This window comes from Thalassophryne amazonica, chromosome 4 (assembly GCF_902500255.1).
Source record: "Thalassophryne amazonica chromosome 4, fThaAma1.1, whole genome shotgun sequence".
NCBI lineage: Eukaryota > Metazoa > Chordata > Actinopteri > Batrachoidiformes > Batrachoididae > Thalassophryne > Thalassophryne amazonica.
The window spans coordinates 3,782,380-3,801,078 of record NC_047106.1 but is presented as its reverse complement, the minus strand read 5'-3'; the positions used below and the strand labels follow the sequence as shown (position 1 = coordinate 3,801,078).

Below are 18,699 nucleotides of genomic sequence, written 5' to 3'. Positions count from 1 at the left end.
AGATCTGTCTGAAGGTTGTCTGGTCTGTGCTGGGATAAAATGCCGCCTGATGCGGTATTTCCAGCTATTCCTCGACCATCTGTAAATGTGCTGACATTGGATCCACCTGGCCCACCCCACTGCCTGGAACCCAATTTATGAGGCACTTCATCACCCTTCATATCTCTCAACTTATCCCGAGCGGTCATCTTTTTCCTCTCTGGTTTCCTTGTTTTACTCATTACCTCAAAATAGAAGCCCCCTTTCCCCCTCTGGTACCAGGTAGAACCTGTCCCCGGTTTTATTTCGCCGCCTGCCAAGCTGTGCTAAATATCCAGCTCCTCGTGTTTGCGGTCTGGTTTTCCATTCAGTCCCAGAAGGGGGTGGCGGCCTAATTGATTTACAAAGACCAAGCATATGGCTTGAGTGCTAACAGCTAGCGCTGCAGAAGCCTCATTAGCAGGCTAATAAGAGTATACATCAAAAAGAGCGGCGTGTCAGTGGTGGCTCAGCGTCACGTTAAGGGCCGGCCCGGAGCAGGGGGGTATTGATACGCAGACAGGCAGTCTGCAGGCCCGCCCTGTCCTCATTTAGGACCATATATCTCAATATGGATGACAAGGTATCTCCTTCTGGCTTGTGGCGCGACACGCAGGCTCTTAGCGCTGATGTCCAGAGACATGGAAACAAAAAAAGGAGGGGGGAAGTGGCATTAAAGTGTAATGGATTTTGTTTATAAGCAAGATAAAAGAGAGACAGAGAGAGAGCGGGCGAACGAGCAGCTCCCATTTGTGTCTTACAGTAAATTTGCGTGTCGCGTAGATGACTTTCCCCGGCAGATCGGGTGTATAAATGGGACAGACCTTTCACATAAATGTGGTTGTAATTTGTTTAGATGGCGACATCAGTCCATGTGTTTTTGTCAGCTGCCTCCAGAGCAACCCCCCACCCCCACCGGCGGATCAATAGCTCATGTTTGGACTACCACTAAAAACTCCACAACTGCAGTGATTAGAAAACACATTAGTGTTGATCAATTAGGAGCCTAACGCCTCACTTAATAATTGATGTCTCTTTTACACACACACACACACACACACACACACACACACACACACACACACACACACACACACACACACACACACACACACACACACACACACACACACACACACACACACAGAGAGGCAGCAGACGCTGTTTGCAGCCCGGAGTGGCGAGCAGAGACAGTGGGCGATCCACAGACCCAACAAGCTGAAGGCGCCACGGCGTATTGACAGGGCCGCCTCGTCTGAATGCCTGATTAGGCTCTCCGGGGCCCCTTTGGCGCTAACACACACGCACGCACACACACAGTCACAAGCATCGGACTCCATTAGGCAAAGACAGTGTAGTAGGTGAGATAGACTCCACTTAAGCAGCACTATCCATTTCCCCGGGTCCCGCCGCAGAGGTGTGTTTTAGCCAGACACCCTGGCTGGGCCTTTAAGCGGACACAGAGGAGCCGCCGCTGCTGCTGCGTTACGGGTCATCAGGACCACAAGTTATCACCCACTGTAAAGCAGACACACACACACACACACACACACACACACACACACACACACACACACACACACACACACACACACACACACACACAGACACCCCACAAAGCCATTTATATACTGCGGAAAATACTTGTGATCACAGATTGTGACACAGTGCACTTGTTGTAGGTTTTGGCGCCTTTTTTATGCAGCAGCTTTGGTTGTTTATTTATTTGTATAAGAACTGCAGAACGTCCACGCTGAGACAGTCTGGTCTTTGCGACAGACGAGTGCTCGGTGGCTGAGGACACAAACATGCATATGCCGTGAATCCAGTGAGCGTAAGTCCACACGGCAGAGGTTCAGACCTGCTCTGTGATTCTGCAGGTCTTTGGGTTTTTAGTCCCTCGTAGATCGTGTCAGTCATGGCTGCCAGCCGGTGCTGTGCAATGCATTGTGGTCTTGCTTGTATCTAGCCACTGACCTTGATGGGTGTTGACAGTTCCCATGTAACTGGGGTTACTGATGGAGTTACCGCATTCGTGTAATAAATTAATAATGTCAAAAATTGACGTCACGGAGATGAAAGTGTCCGCGTCTGATGCCGCGGTGGATGCGGATGCATGACACTCAGAAGTCAGCGTTTCTGAAATGATCTGTTGATTAACTCTGGTACCACCCACACCAGCTTTCTCCTTCAGCTGCATGCAGCCATTTGGCTTCAGTCCCCACGTTGACGCTTTTTTTTAAAGCCCTGATGGCAGAGGCGAGCCTGGCAGGAACCAGTGGTACTTTTTAATTCAATTCCGTTTCAATTCAAGTTTATTCTATTTATGTGGCGCCAAATCATGACAAAGTCGCCTGAGACGCTTCACAAGAGGAGCTTCTAACACCGGCAACCCGACTCAGTGGTGTCGACGCCACAACAAATAACACATAAAATTTAAGACCGTACAAATGAAGCTGGCCAACAAGCCAGTAAACAAATGAAATATTGCAAAAAAGGCACAAATCAGGATCCAGTAACAATTCAATCAATCAATTTTTTTATATAGCGCCAAATCACAACAAACAGTTGCCCCAAGGCGCAATTAAAATAGAAATTAACATGCACAAAACAAGGTTGAAAAATGTTTTAAGTCAGATAAAGGGAAGAATGTGCTTAACAATTATAATCATATAACCACTGTATGACCAGTGATACGTGCTCACCAATCCACTGTGAACCCAATCAAACACAATTCAATTTAGTCAATTTTAGGTATAAATCAGAGGAGGGGAAACAAGATGTTTTTTTTTGTTTGTTTGTTTTTTTGTCTAAATTGCAGGAGGGGAAACGTGACCTTTTTTTGTCTAAAATAGAGGAGGGGAAACATGACTTTTTTTTTTTTTTGTCTAAAATAGAGGAGGGGAAACATGACCTTTTTTTTTTGTCTAAAATAGAGGAGGGGAAACGTGAAATTTTTGTCTAAAATAGAGGAGGGGAAACGTGACTTGTTTTTTGTCTAAAATAGAGGAGGGGAAACGTGAAATTTTTGTCTAAAATAGAGGAGGGGAAACGTGACTTTTTTTTGTCTAAAATAGAGGAGGGGAAACGTGACTTTTTTGTCTAAAATAGAGGAGGGGAAACTTGACTTTTTTTTGTCTAAAATAGAGGAGGAGAAACGTGACTTTTTTTTTGTCTAAAATAGAGGAGGGGAAACGTGACTTTTTTTGTCTAAAATAGAGGAGGGGAAACGTGACTTTTTTTGTCTAAAATAGAGGAGGGGAAATGTGACTTTTTTTTGTCTAAAATAGAGGAGGGGAAACGTGACTTTTTTTGTCTAAAATAGAGGAGGGGAAACGTGACGTTTTTTGTCTAAAATAGAGGAGGGGAAACGTGACTTTTTTTTTGTCTAAAATAGAGGAGGGGAAACGTGACTTTTTTTTTTGGTCTAAAATAGAGGAGGGGAAACATGACTTTTTTCTGGTCTAAAATAGAGGAGGGGAAACATGACCTTTTTTTGTCTAAAATAGAGGAGGGGAAACGTGAAATTTTTGTCTAAAATAGAGGAGGGGAAACGTGACTTTTTTTGGTCTAAAATAGAGGAGGGGAAACGTGACTTTTTTTGGTCTAAAATAGAGGAGGGGAAATGTGACTTTTTTTTGGTCTAAAATAGAGGAGGGGAAACATGACCTTTTTTGGTCTAAAATAGAGGAGGGGAAACGTGAAATTTTTGTCTAAAATAGAGGAGGGGAAACGTGACTTTTTTTGGTCTAAAATAGAGGAGGGGAAACGTGACTTCTTTGTCTAAAATAGAGGAGAGGAAACATGACTTTTTTGTCTAAAATAGAGGAGGGGAAATGTGACTTTTTTGTCTAAAATAGAGGAGGGGAAACGTGACTTTTTTTTTGTCTAAAATAGAGGAGGGGAAATGTGACTTTTTTTGTCTAAAATAGAGGAGGGGAAACGAGACTTTTTTTTGACTAAAATAGAGGAGGGGAAACGTGACTTCTTTGTCTAAAATAGAGGAGAGGAAACGTGACTTTTTTTTTGTGTCTAAAATAGAGGAGGGGAAACGTGACTTTTTTTTTGTGTCTAAAATAGAGGAGGGGAAACGTGACTTTTTTTGTGTCTAAAATAGAGGAGGGGAAACGTGACACTTTTTTGTCTAAAGTAGAGGAGGGGAAACGTGACTTTTTTTTGTCTAAAGTAGAGGAGGGGAAACGTGACTTTTTTTTGTCTAAATTGGAGGAGAGGAAATGAGACTTTTTGTCTAACAGATGCGTCTCATGTACTGCACTCTGAATATACTTTACGTAACTCAGGAAGGAGGTACAGGGTTCCTCTTTGTAAATATAATCGATATAAACATTCATTTATTCCATTATCAGTGAAGCTCATAAATCAGCAGGTAGTTCAGGGAAGATAGTATAAGGTTATGTATTGAGGAATTTGCACAAAGATGTTAATAATGTTGTGTATTTATATTTTATCCTTTGACTTACTGTGTTGTTGTTTTTAATGTATGGGTGCTATGTACTGGATGTGTTGTTGTGTAGCAGACCCTGTCCAAGGCAAATTTCTCCTTAGGGAGACACTTTGACTTTGACTTTGAAATCGGAGGAGGGGAACGAGACTTTTTGTCTAAATCGGAGGAGGGGAAATGAGACTTTTTGTCCATGTCTTAAACGCTAAATGTTAGTCATAATCATGTATGAACTGTCACAGGTCATGTTAACAGTACGGTGATGTTTATTTTGTTTAAGAGAAAAGCTTTTTTTATTTTAATGAATATTGTCTGAAGTCCCTCCATTGTCTTCTTGCGTCTGCTGTTTGTGATCTCCTGCAGACTTTGAAGAGCGGCCTGACGATGGTGGGGAAGGTTGTCACGCAGCTGGCAGGAACCATCCCGGCCGGGACCCCAGACGAAGAGTGCACCCCCCACAGCACCAGCCGCCGCAGCCCCCACAGCCCCGGCGTAGTCACCGTCATCGACACTCACAACGTCGGCGAAGGGCAGGTCAGTCGATATTTTTAACCACATCTGGTTCCATTTGGATCCGTCATCCTGTTTTTCCAAGATTTTCCCCCCCCACACACACCAGATTGAGTCATTTATCAGAGTGCAGAAACCACGAAGGAGAAACAGTGTTACAGAGACACTGTCAGAGTTTATACAAGGCTGTAAGTCCTGACACTGTAGTTCACGTGCACCACCATGACACAGCTGCAGCAGATAGATGGGTCCTTTGGAGAACTGCAGATGGACCATGTGTCTGCCTGGGTGGTTGCCATCCAGGACCCATGGTGGTGTCGTGGATTAGGGTTGGGGGAGTGGCGCATGGTCCCTGACTGTGATTTATTATTCATGTCAGATGAGTGAATTGTCACAGATGGATGGGTGTTCTGTGTTCACTGCATGTTCTGTGTTCGCTGCGTTCCGTGTTCGCTGCGTTCCGTGTTCTGTGTGTGTTCCGTGTTCACTGCGTTCCGTGTTCTGTGTGTGTTCCGTGTTTGCTGCGTGTTCTGTGCATGTTCTGTGTTCACTGCGTGTTCTGTGTTCGCTGCGTGTTCTGTGCGTGTTCTGTGTTCGCTGTGTGTTCTGTGCGTGTTCTGTGTTCGCTGTGTGTTCTGTGCGTGTTCTGTGTTCGCTGCGTGTTCTGTGCGTGTTCTGTGTTCACTGTGTGTTCTGTGCGTGTTCTGTGTTCGCTGTGTGTTCTGTGCGTGTTCTGTGTTCGCTGTGTGTTCTGTGCGTGTTCTGTGTTCGCTGTGTGTTCTGTGCGTGTTCTGTGTTCGCTGTGTGTTCTGTGCGTGTTCTGTGTTCGCTGTGTGTTCTGTGCGTGTTCTGTGTTCGCTGCGTGTTCTGTGCATGTTCTGTGTTCACTGCGTGTTCTGTGTTCGCTGCGTGTTCTGTGCGTGTTCTGTGTTCGCTGTGTGTTCTGTGCGTGTTCTGTGTTCGCTGTGTGTTCTGTGCGTGTTCTGTGTTCGCTGCGTGTTCTGTGCGTGTTCTGTGTTCGCTGTGTGTTCTGTGCGTGTTCTGTGTTTGCTGTGTGTTGTGTGCGTGTTCCGTATTCATTGCGTGTTCCGTGCGTGTTCTGTGTTCGCTGCATGTTCCGTGTTCGCTTCGTGGCCTCAAACTGATGAGATGTTTAAGTTTGACAGCCTTCAGGGTGACGGTTCCAGATTTGGATCCTGTGTGGCTGCTTATTGAGGTGCACATTGTGTCGACTTCACTGGCAGCACATAAAATAAAAAAGTCACACCAGAGTGTTTATTTTTGTAATGCAGTGTTGGAACACATCATGAAACAAGAAGCAAAATGATTTTAATCAGCACTTTATTTTCTTGTAATGCACAGTGTTAGTGAGTCATGCTACCCGTCTGTGTCCTTGGACAAGACACAAAGAACCTGCATTGTCTCAGTCCACCCAGCTCTAAATGGGTACAAGCCTTCATGTTTGGGTAACTAACCTGCATTGACTCTTGTCTGCTTCAAGCTACAGAATCTGGAGATGAGCAGTGGCACCACCGGGCCTCAGGACCTTCATAGGACTTTTTTTTCTTTTAAGACAAAAATACTTTTTTTCATACAAAGCTGCTGCTGCTTCTTCTGCTCAGGAGTGTGAATCACAGTTCCTCATTTGGGATACAGGAGCAGCTACAACCCCTCGCAAAAATTATGGAATCACCGGCCTCAGAGGATGTTCATTCAGTTGTTTAATTTTGTAGAAAAAAAGCAGATCACAGACATGACACAAAACTAAAGTCATTTCAAATGGCAACTTTCTGGCTTTAAGAAACACTATAAGAAATCAAGGAAAAAAAATTGTGGCAGTCAGTAACGGTTACTTTTTTAGACCAAGCAGAGGAAAAAAATATGGACTCACTCAATTCTGAGGAAAAAATTATGGAATCATGAAAAGCAAAAGAACGCTCCAACACATCACTAATATTTTGTTGCACCACCTCTGGCTTTTATAACAGCTTGCAGTCTCTGAGGCATGGACTTAATGAGTGACAAACAGTACTCTTCATCAGTCTCGCTCCAACTTTCTCTGATTGCTGTTGCCAGATCAGCTTTGCAGGTTGGAGCCTTGTCATGGACCATTTTCTTCAACTTCCACCAAAGATTTTCAATTGGATTAAGATCCAGACTATTTGCAGGCCATGACATTGACCCTATGTGTCTTTTTGCAACGAATGTTTTCACAGTTTTTGCTCTATGGCAAGATGCATTATCATCTTGAAAAATGATTTCATCATCCCCAAACATCCTTTCAATTGATGAGATAAGAAAAGTGTCCAAAATATCAACGTAAACTTGTGCATTTATTGATGATGTGATGACAGCCATCTCCCCAGTGCCTTTACCTGACATGCAGCCCCATATCATCAATGACTGTAGAAATTTACATGTTCTCTTCAGGCAGTCATCTTTATAAATCTCATTGGAACGGCACCAAACAAAAGTTCCAGCATCATCACCTTGCCCAATGCAGATTCGAGATTCATCACTGAATATGACTTTCATCCAGTCATCCACAGTCCACGATTGCTTTTCCTTAGCCCATTGTAACCTTGTTTTTTTCTGTTTAGGTGTTAATGATGGCTTTTGTTTAGCTTTTCTGTATGTAAATCCCATTTCCTTTAGGCGGTTTCTTACAGTTCGGTCACAGACGTTGACTCCAGTTTCCTCCCATTCGTTCCTCATTTGTTTTGTTGTGCATTTTCGATTTTTGAGACATATTGCTTTAAGTTTTCTGTCTTGACGCTTTGATGTCTTCCTTGGTCTACCAGTATGTTTGCCTTTAACAACCTTCCCATGTTGTTTGTATTTGGTCCAGAGTTTAGACACAGCTGACTGTGAACAACCAACATCTTTTGCAACATTGCGTGATGATTTACCCTCTTTTAAGAGTTTGATAATCCTCTCCTTTGTTTCAATTGACATCTCTCGTGTTGGAGCAATGATTCATGTCAGTCCACTTGGTGCAACAGCTCTCCAAGGTGTGATCACTCCTTTTTAGATGCAGACTAACGAGCAGATCTGATATGATGCAGGTGTTAGTTTTGGGGATGAAAATTTACAGGGTGATTCCATAATTTATTCCTCAGAATTGAGTGATTCCATATTTTTTTCCCTCTGCTTGATCTAAAAAAGTAACCGTTACTGACTGCCACAATTATTTTTCTTGATTTCTTATAGTGTTTCTTAAAGCCAGAAAGTTGCCATTTGAAATGACTTTAGTTTTGTGTCATGTCTGTGATCTGCTTTTTTTTTCTACAAAATTAAACAACTGAATGAACATCCTCCGAGGCCCGTGATTCCATAATTTTTGCCAGGGGTGTAGTTATGTTTGTACACAGTGCTGTCTTGTGGCCAGAAATGAGAATGCAGTGTTTTTTTCATACACACACACACACATATATATATATATATATATATATATATATATATATATATATATATATATATATACACACACGAGGTCTGTTAGAAAAGTATCCGACCTTATTATTTTTTTCAAAAACCATATGGATTTGAATCACGTGTGATTACATCAGACATGCTTGAACCCTCGTGGGCATGCGAGAGTTTTTTCACGCCTGTCGGTTACGTCATTCGCCTGTGGGCAGTCTTTGAGTGAGGAGTCGTCCACCCTCTCGTCGATTTTTTTCATTGTTTAGGAATGGCTCAGAGACTGCTGCTTTGTTTGATCAAAATTTTTTCAAAACTGTAAGGCACAACTGAGTGGACACCATTCGATAAATTCAGCTGGTTTTCGGTAAAAATTTTAACGGCTGATGAGAGATTTTGGTCTGGTAGTGTCGCCGTAAGGACGGCCCACGGCGCCTGACGGCGATTTGCGCTTCGAGGCGGCAGCGTCTCGCCGTTTCAAGTTGAAAACTTCCACATTTCAGGCTCTGTTGAACCAGTAAGTCGTCAGAGAACTTTCAGAAGAAGTCGGCATGAGGAGTTTATTTGGACATTCCATTGTTAACGGACATTTTGTAATGAAAGAACGTGCGGGCAGAGTCGCATGTCGGGCCGGACCCGACCGCGGGGTGTCGCGACAGGAAAAACACCTCCGTTGGAAACCTTAACGGACAAGTTGGAACATGCCCAAGCTGTTAAACAATTTCTCAGTTACTCATTGTTGAAAGCCATTAAAAGCCGCCTGAATTCTACAAATGGTTTTCAACACGGAGGTGTTTTTCCTGTCGCGGCGCACACAGATTCGCCAAGTCGAATTTGCGCGCACGGCTTTCATTACAAAATATCCTTAAACAGTGGAATGTCCGCATAAACTCCTCATGCCGGCCTCTTCTGAATCTTCTCTGTTCTCTCACGACGTCCTGGGTGAATTAAGCCTTAAATTAGGATGATTTCAGGTCGAAACAGGCCGACGACGGCGCCTGGAAGCGCTGCAGGACGTCCCGCTCCGTGGGAAGTCCTTACAGCGACAGAAACACCCCATAATCTCTCATCAGCCGTTAAACTGTTCACCGAAAACCAGCTGAATTTCTCGAATAGTGTCCACTCGGATATTCCTCACAGGTCCAGAAAAAAGTTTGATAAAGCAACACGCGCCGCCTCGAGCAGCGTGTGAAACAAAGGAATTCAGCCGAGAGGGCGGGACCACATCTCACTCAAGGCCTGCCCACAGGGAAATGACGTCACCGACACGCGTGAAAAAACTCACGCATGCGCACGAGGGTTCAAGCATGATTGGTGTAATCGCATGTCAATCAAATCCATATAGTGTTTTTTTTTTTTATAAAACTGCCGGTTAGTTTTATACGATACCTCGTATATATACTTTGACCATTTTCTTTGCTGATAAAATGTTGCATATTTTTTGGACACCCGTTTGTATGTATGTATGTACGTACATATATATATATATATATATATATATATATATATATATATATATAAACAATTTGCTTAGACTTTGCAAACTGTATAATAACTTTATTAACTTTTAAGGTTAATATATTTCAACAAACTCTCAACAAAGACCACAAGTTGAAACATTCCAAAAAAATAAAATCTACACTCACTCACTCATCTTCAACTGCTTATCCAGGATCGGGTCCCGGGGGCAACAGCTCCACCAGTGGACCCCAGACTTCCCTTTCCCGGACCACATTGACCATATACATCTGACTGGGGAATCCCAAGGTGTTCCCATTCCAGTGTGGAGATATAATCTCTCCACCTAGTCCTGGCTCTTCCCCGGGGTCTCCTCCCAGATGGATGTGCCTGCAACACCTCCCTAGGAAGGTGCCCAGGAGGCATCCTTACCATATGCCTGAACCACCTCAGCTGGCTCCTTTCAACGGGAACGAGCAGCGGCTCTACTCCGAGCTCCCCACGGATGACCAAGAAACAATCCAATATGAATTAAACTACAAGATTAATATTAATTACCTGTGACAGAAAAGATCTTTTAATTTTAGATTTGAAATATTCAGCAGAATTTTATTTCTTACCTCCGTCAACAGGCTATGTGAGATTAGAGCATGATCAGAAAAGCTCTACTATGTATTTCCAGTTTCTTCTTGATCTTATCAGTGCAATAAAAACCTGCATCTTACAACCTCAGCACATGAGGTGATACGTAAAGCTTGATAGCTTCTGGAATGTGAGTGATTGGGCAACCATCAAGGACCTGAAAGTTTGCTCTCACACTCGCAGGAAGCCAGTGAATGAAGGCCGGTACAGATCTGATGTCATCAGAGCTCCAGGTTCCCTTTAAAACACATTCTGAATCCTCTAAAGAAGACTCAAAATGTGATGCAATTAAACTAGATAATATAAAACATTCCAGGGATCAGTTCTCCATCCCGCATGTAGTCACAGCTGGGCCACCGTAGAGGGCACGTTGTTGTTGTTGTTATTATTAATATTATTCTTGTTATTATTATTATTATTTGCATTAAACCTTTTAACAAAGAGCAAAGTGAAGTCATTTTATTTAAACAGAATTAAACAGCCAAAGCTGGAAACCAAAAAAGGTGCTAAATCTAATAAAATAAACCGTAACAAACGCATAACGTCACAGCGACAAGTTAAAAAAACAAACAAACAACTAGACCTGCCAGCAGGTTTACACAGGGTCCAAGCCCTGTTCATGGACCACCTTCCGAGTCCCCGTGAGGACCATGTGGCTCGTAACGATGCAGCTGCATGATCCGCAGTGCCACATGGGCGATGGCACTGTCATGCCAAGACTAGAGGACTAAATTTAATTGAGACGTCTATACTTTTCCAGTATGCCCAATGAACAACAGCCTTTGCTCCAACATGTGCATCAGCTGTTGTCCGTCCAGGTAAGTATGGTGTAATACAGTTTGCCAGTTTATATTTATCATTATTCAAAATATAATTTACCTTCATGTGTCACGATTTTGGCCTGATCTGGGGTTTGATTTGGGTTTTCCCTCTTTCTTTTTTCCCCTTCACATGCCCCGGTCTTGATTTACTAGTTATTTTATTTTCATCATGTGATTATTCTCTGTTCTGTTTTGATTTGTCCCTTTTTTTTTTTTTGTTACTTGTTTCGTTGGCTTTTCATTTTGTTCTAGTTTTCTTCAGTCGGTTGTGGTTTTTGTTTAATTTATCACTTGTTTTATCTAGTTCCTCTCATTTGTAATATTTGTTGTACAGTTATGTCAGGATTTGTTTTCTGTTATTATTTAGTCACTGCTTTTTCTTATGGTTTGTCTTACCGCCTTGTTAAGTCAGTTTTGATTTAATTTTGTATTTATCTCTATTTTCTCATGCAGTTTTCATTAGGTTATCACTTGTTTATTTTACTATTAATACTTGTTTAGTTTTGCTTTACTATCTATGCTCCATGTTTTGTGATCAGTTTGTCATGTTCCAGTTTGGTGTATTTTGTCTTCAGTTGTAGCTCTGTTTCACTCCACGCCCTGCATCTGCTCTGTTCTCATCCCTCTCACATCTCTGTCTGTGTTGTCACGTCACTCCACTAGCTTTGTGCCCTGTTCTCACACTTTGTTCCAGTCTGCTTTGTGTTCTCACTTACTTATGCTCTTGGCTCCAGCTCACGTGTCTTTGTCTGTTACTTCACTCCACTCTGTGCTTTCCTTTCTTCTGTCTTGTACTCTGCACAACCTTTGGCTCCCCCGGTCACGCCCCCTTCCAGAGACTTCCTTGCACCTGCTTCACATCACTCTAATTTGTTTGCTCCTTATTTAAACCATCACAGTCTCACAGCTCACTGCCAGCTTGTTGTCGCTCTATGCACACATCCCAGCCTCTGTATTTTGTCGCGATTTCTTGCCTTGCCGTGTACCATGTTTTGCTCTGTTTTTCCTCGACCACGCCTTTTTGCCTCACCCTTGATAACTGTGTTTGCTCGTGCCTGTGACTCCTGCCTGAATATGACTGCGTTCTTGTCAAACCCATATTGTGCTTCTGCTCCGCTGACTGATCACCTGTGTGCTGAACCTGAGCCTGGAATAAAGACCATGATTACTCACGCGCCTAAACCAAGTCTGGGAGTCTGCTTCGTGGGTCCAATCGCTCCTGGTGTCGGGCAACCGCCCGCCCTGACAGAACAAACTAGCCAGTACATGGGCTCCGCAGACTCCACCCTGTCCTCAGACGCTGTGGCCATGAAACCTGACATTGACGTGATAAAAGAGATTTTTTCTGACCTCTCATTTTTTTTTCATGTGTTTTCGTGACTGCTTTGCTCCCAGAGAAACGTTTGACTACCTGGAGTAAGCCTGGCAGTTGGCGGAATCAAACTCCAGGTTTTATGACCTTTTTCCAGAGCTTCAGGGCCTGGATGATATTTTTGTGAGAAGAAATTACCGGATTGGATGAGGCACCCTGAGGCGCATTTGCCATCTGAATCCTCAGGTGATGATCACGAGTCAGACTGGACGGATGTAGAAGATGATGACTCGGAGTCAGAGCAGACCGCTCTCCAGGACAAGGCTACATTATTATTTAAAATCCAAGACCTATTTTTTGAATATCAGGACTGCCATGATCAGCAGAGCAAACGGCAAATTTTCTCGGCTCTCGACCAGATTTTTCGAACCGAGCCTGAGCTCTTAACCATTTTTACTGAGCTTATGAATATTAAGACACAGTTCTTGCAGGGTTGGGTTCCTCCTTGTATTGAAGACCCGATGGACTTTCTGTTTGAGTCCGAGATAGCTGCTGCCTGCAGGGAGGAACCACGCGTAATCACGCTTTCAGATGCGGCCATCACTTTTAATTGGCATGCAGCAACACAGAAACTGGCCACAGCTTTCCTACCTGCTACTCCAGCAACGCAGCCTGTGAGACCGAACTCGCCTCAGGTCCCACCAGTTCCTGCACCTCGGCGCTCCACGGTAAGGGAACCGACAGAGCAGCCTCAGACACGAAGTGTGTCTCCACAGCTGTATTCCATGCAGACAGTGGCTTCACCTCTTCCTCCGATCCCCGCTCCACGCAAGCTGCAGCTTCCTCAGATGCTGCCCTCGGCTCTGAGTAGCTCTGCACCCCTAAAGCCTGAAGCTTTAACGTTGCCGGAACACTTGGCGGTGGAAAGTTCTCCGGAACTTTCGGTTCCGCTTCCTGAAGCCACCGTTAAGCCATCCGGAAATTCCATGCCGCAGCAGCAAATCACAGCGCGCAAGCTCAGAGTCTCGGCTACGGTATCTGTAGCAACTGCAGCAATGACACCACTCCTTCAAGCAACCGCCGGCCCTGACATCACGTCTATTCAGTCAAATATTCTTCCAAATAACGACACTGATAGAAATATTCTCTTTGTGGTACACATGACGGTCAGAGGTGATTGGATAATAGATTGAGTTGAATAATTTTTTAAAATATGACAGTCAAAATATCAGTCACTTAAAGGTGCTTCTTCTGAATAAGGTTTAACCTGACCCCTCCCCTGAGTAAACACATTGGGAATAGTGTTTAAAAAACTTCCTCAGGAATTTTGAATATGGCAAGGAGCCTCGTACACCCCAGACTCAGTGTGGTGACTGTCCTTGTACATATCCTTCACCTCCCTCATATATGTCTGTGTCACACCAGACTTCCTCATACAATATTACACCTTTTCTCTTGGCACTCTGTCAAAAGCTTTCTTTAAGTCCACAAACAAACAATGGAGCTGCTTCTGACCTTCTCTACACTTCTCCATCAGCACTCTCAGAGCAAATATTGCATCTGCAGTGCTCAGTCTGTGTAATTTAAAGCTATTTATACTGAAAATTATGGAAAATTCTTTGAACATTGCTGATCTTTGATGAATAAGTTGTTGAGATATGAATTTCATGCTCTTCTATGCATCTAAATTCAGATTATTTTTTCCCACTTGTGACACCAGTTTGTGAATGACTACTATTAGATCTGTCAGGCAGCCTTTTATTCATTTTTCTGTGTCATTGGACCATGTTTCATGTTAATTGGAATTAATCTTCTTAATAACATAAACATGTGAGTGTCCATTGAATGTATGTGCAGGCTGTGCTGCAGATGACACTAATGACCAAATCAGTGGTTGAAAAAGTAGGTTTTACATTTGATGCAATTTTGCATAAAATTGTAAAGGTAGAAATGGGGGTGCAGCACGGTGGATTAGTGATTAGCACTGTTGCCTCATAGTGAGATGGTTATGGGTTTGATTCCCACCTGTGGCCTTTCTGTGTGGAGTTTGTATGGTCTCCCTGTGGTTCTGTGGGTTCCCTCTGGGTGCTCCAGCTTCCTCCCACATCCAAAGACATACGGGTTAGGTGAATTGGAAACTTTACATTGTCCATTGGTGTGTGTGCAGGTGCGAATGTGTTTGTTTGTCTACGTGTCCCTACGACAGGCTGGCGTCCTGTCCAGGGTGAACCCTGCCTTGCGCTCTGTGACTGTTGGGATAGGCTCCAGTCCCCTGCAACCCTCAATTGGACTAAGCGGTTCAAGATGAGTGTGTGTGAGAAATGGGGTAACCCATTTTAGAAGATTCAGTACACTTAACAGAATGTGGGAACAGATGAATTTTGATTGACTGATTGTTGACTGACACAGTGTGGGATTTTAAAGCCAAAATGCATTTTTCTTTATTATAGGGTCACCTGCAGGTGAATAAATGTATTTCTGGGTATATGAGTAACATGAACAGATCTGTATCATCCATAAACATTTCAGCTTGCTAAATTGTACGGTGTGGGCCACACTCCCTTTCATATTCTAAGTGCAACACGTTTCAAAACTGGGACAGTGGTATGTTTACCACTGTGTTACATCACCTTTCCTTCTAACAACACAAAGTGTTTGGGAACTGAGGACGGTTTAATGATTTATTAATAATAAATCACTTATATTGGGCTTTCCAAGGACTTAAAGCACTCAACAAATTACCTTATTTTCTGCAATATAAATCAAATTTTTATTTGTTTTTTTTTACTGGTTTGAACCCCCCCCCCCCCCCCCCACACACACACACACACACAAAACATGGTCAAATTAGACGCAGAGTTTTTCTGTCATAACTAATTGCGCATTAGTCTAAAGTTACTTCTGAATTATTTCATTTGCTAATTTTTTCCTTTAGTTTTAATCGGTTTTCCACTCCCCCGTTGTTCATGCGGAACCGTTCAAAATGTGATTCGCAAGTAGTTTGTTGTGTTCCGGCGTGAGTGTGATCTAACCATCACTGTGCTTCCTCGGCCTTCAGCGGGATCACTTTGTAACGTCTCCAAAGAAACGCTGAAAGCCTTTATCCGCGTAATGCTGCCGACCCTCTGCACAGTGCGATTAATCACGCTGCGGCAGCTGTCACATTTTTAATGAGGCGAGCTGGAGTACATTGTGCACGCTCTCACTTCCTTCTTCTCCTTCCTCCCTCCTTCTGCCTGCAGCCGTGGCGTTGTGCTGTACGCTGGACGTGGAGCGGGCCTGCTCTGTGTCAGCGGCTGCGCACTGTAACCGTACACGCCTTATAAACACTGAGGCATCCCGCCGGGAAGCAGCAGGGACTGAATGAAATTCTGGGACAGGGTATGATTTTTGGAGAAAAGGAGGTGACAGCACGGTGGTCCTTTTAGTTCCCGTGTCTTCGAAGCTCTGAATCTCATTTAGCACGGCGGCCTTCATCAGGCGCGGCACGGGCACGCCGGCTTCTCCAGAGGGCACTCGGGTTTCAAAGGGCTCCAGCAGGATTCACTCACACAACAGCACTGTCTGCCTGCACCCGTCATAAAAGAGATCTGCTTCATGTCACCGGCCTCTTTCTTTCTCTTCTCTCTCTTTTTCTTTTTTCGCTTATTTTCTCACTTGTGCCCTGATATGAAGCTCTTTAAGTTTTTAAGGCTGTTTCTTGTTTGGACTGAATGTTAGAAATGCTCGGCCAGCTGCCCTGACGTCACTCACCTCAACCTAAAGTCAAATGTGCCCCTGTGCACGTCTCTCTTTCTCTCACACACACACACACACACACACACACACACACACACACACACACACACACACACACACACACACACACACACACACACACACACACACAGATTTCTTTGCTCTCTCCCTGGCCGAAGGCAGTTTGTGCAGGTTGGATCTGGGTTATTTATTTATTTATCTTATTTTTTATTTATTTATTGTTTGACAGATTTCAGTAATTCAGGAGCTAAATCATTTTTAAGCATTTTGTTTTTAATTATTATTGTTGTAAAGTGGCTTAAATTGATTTGTTGAGTAAAGTTTTTGGGAAGAGTTTACCGGAAAACATAATTTACATCAGTGTTTCTCATGTTGCACAATATCCTCTTCATAGCGGCAGTCCCCATTACACACCAAGAACTGACAACATCATTAAACAAATATAAAATAAACATACACAGGCCCAGGACAACTTCACGGAAAGTGCCACATCCGCACACTCGCGAAACATGAATCTTACCAGCTCACCACCGAAACTATCCTCACATCTACTACAGAGTTCTACAGCTGCACAATATTGGAAAAACTGAAATTGCATGCATATATATACACACACACACACACACGTATATATATTTGTATATGTATGTGTATGCAGGGTTCTAGCTAGGATAAAATTTTAGCATAGTGGTAATGTCGAGGGAGTGAAGCGACCGGGGGGGGGGGGGAATGGTGTGGAAGGGGGGAAGCTTTTGAAAATTCAAGGTAAAAATTGGCCATTCTAGGGGTACCCAAAGGGGAAAAGCCAGGTACGACAGCCCAAGTCCCTTCATCATGTCCAGAAGGCTGGGGAAGTTTGTTGAGTGGGCAATCTCATTCTGGGTTTGTCAGTACATGGCCCTCAGTGAGGCAGTCGGAGTCTGTGGACATTTTTAAGTCAAGACTATATAACCTATTTTTATTCTCTTTCTTATGAGTAGTTTTTTATTTTATTATGTTTTATTCTTTTACTTCTGTTTTTAATTAGGTATTTGAATTTTTTTTATTTTTATTTATTCATTTTAATTTTTTTATGTTGAACTGTTCTGTGTGAGGGACCTTGAGACGGCTTTTGTTGTAATTTGGTGCTTTATAAGCTGATTAAATTGAAATTTAACAACATTTTATTGAGTCTTAAAGTAACTAAATATGAAATTGGTTACTGGATCCTCAAACTCTGGACATAATAAACTCTACATGGTGGATGCTTGATCTCTGGACATAAACAGAAATAAAATCTGTAGTTTTTGTCAAAAGCATTTCCTTTCAGACATTATTATTGGCATGCATGTCGTTCCATACTTATGAGCTGAGCTCTTACAGCTGTGCTGCAGGTCAGGTTTATAAAGAATGCAGGACGTCTCATTTTGGGAGGAAAAAAACGTTTTACTCAATTGTAGTTTGTCTGTATTGCAATGTTTGTAAGAGGTGTAATTTTATTTAAAGCAGTGATTCATTTAGAAGTTATTAATTCCGAATGGACTCTATCTCAGCAGAGAGCCGCGCAGCATTTGAAGCACGGAATGGTGGATGATTCTCGTTTCTCGACTGCAACAAGACAAGAGTCCCAGTTAGTGACTTTAATGCACACAAAGGTGATTCATGATATTTTAATGGCTTTCAGAGGGGTTAAGAAGCGGACTTACCGCTTCTGAAGAGCAGTGAATCAAAGAGCCACAAGCCATTGAATCGAAGCATTGCTTCGATTCACGCTTCAAACTGGAGTTGCGCTGCAGAAATGGTTGATTACAGACGCTGTATTGAAAATAAGTGTAATGGTCCAAAATTATAGCGTAACGGGCCGTAACGCACGTTTGCGCTAGCTGGAACCCTGTGTATGTGTATGGGTGTTCGCACAAACTAGTTAGGCAGGTGATGACTTATATACCAAAAACCCTCACATTTCTTGTTCATAATAATAATAATAATAATGAGAATTGCTATTTATATCAGACTTTCTCAGCAATGAAAGCACTAACCAAAATAAACTCTAATAATAAAAGAATAAATGACAATAAAAAATACAACCCCTGGCAAAAATTATGTAATCACCGGCCTCGGAGGATGTTCATTCAGTTGTTTAATTTTGTAGAAAAAAAGCAGATCACAGACATGACACAAAACTAAAGTCATTTCAAATGGCAACTTTCTGGCTTTAAGAAACACTATAAGAAATCAGGAAAAAAAATTGTGGCAGTCAGTAACGGTTACTTTTTTAGACCAAGCAGAGGGGAAAAAAAAATGGAATCACTCAA

At 42.9% G+C, this 18,699-nt stretch overlaps 1 protein-coding gene across 1 annotated transcript in view; it reads left to right on the top strand.

The window, feature by feature from the left end:
* bcas3 (BCAS3 microtubule associated cell migration factor) overlaps positions 1-18,699 on the top strand; it is a 700,663-nt gene that overhangs the window by 130,169 nt on the left and 551,795 nt on the right. Inside the window, 1 exon segment of the mRNA XM_034169027.1 lies at positions 4,844-5,014. Coding sequence (XP_034024918.1) covers positions 4,844-5,014 — 171 coding nt within the window.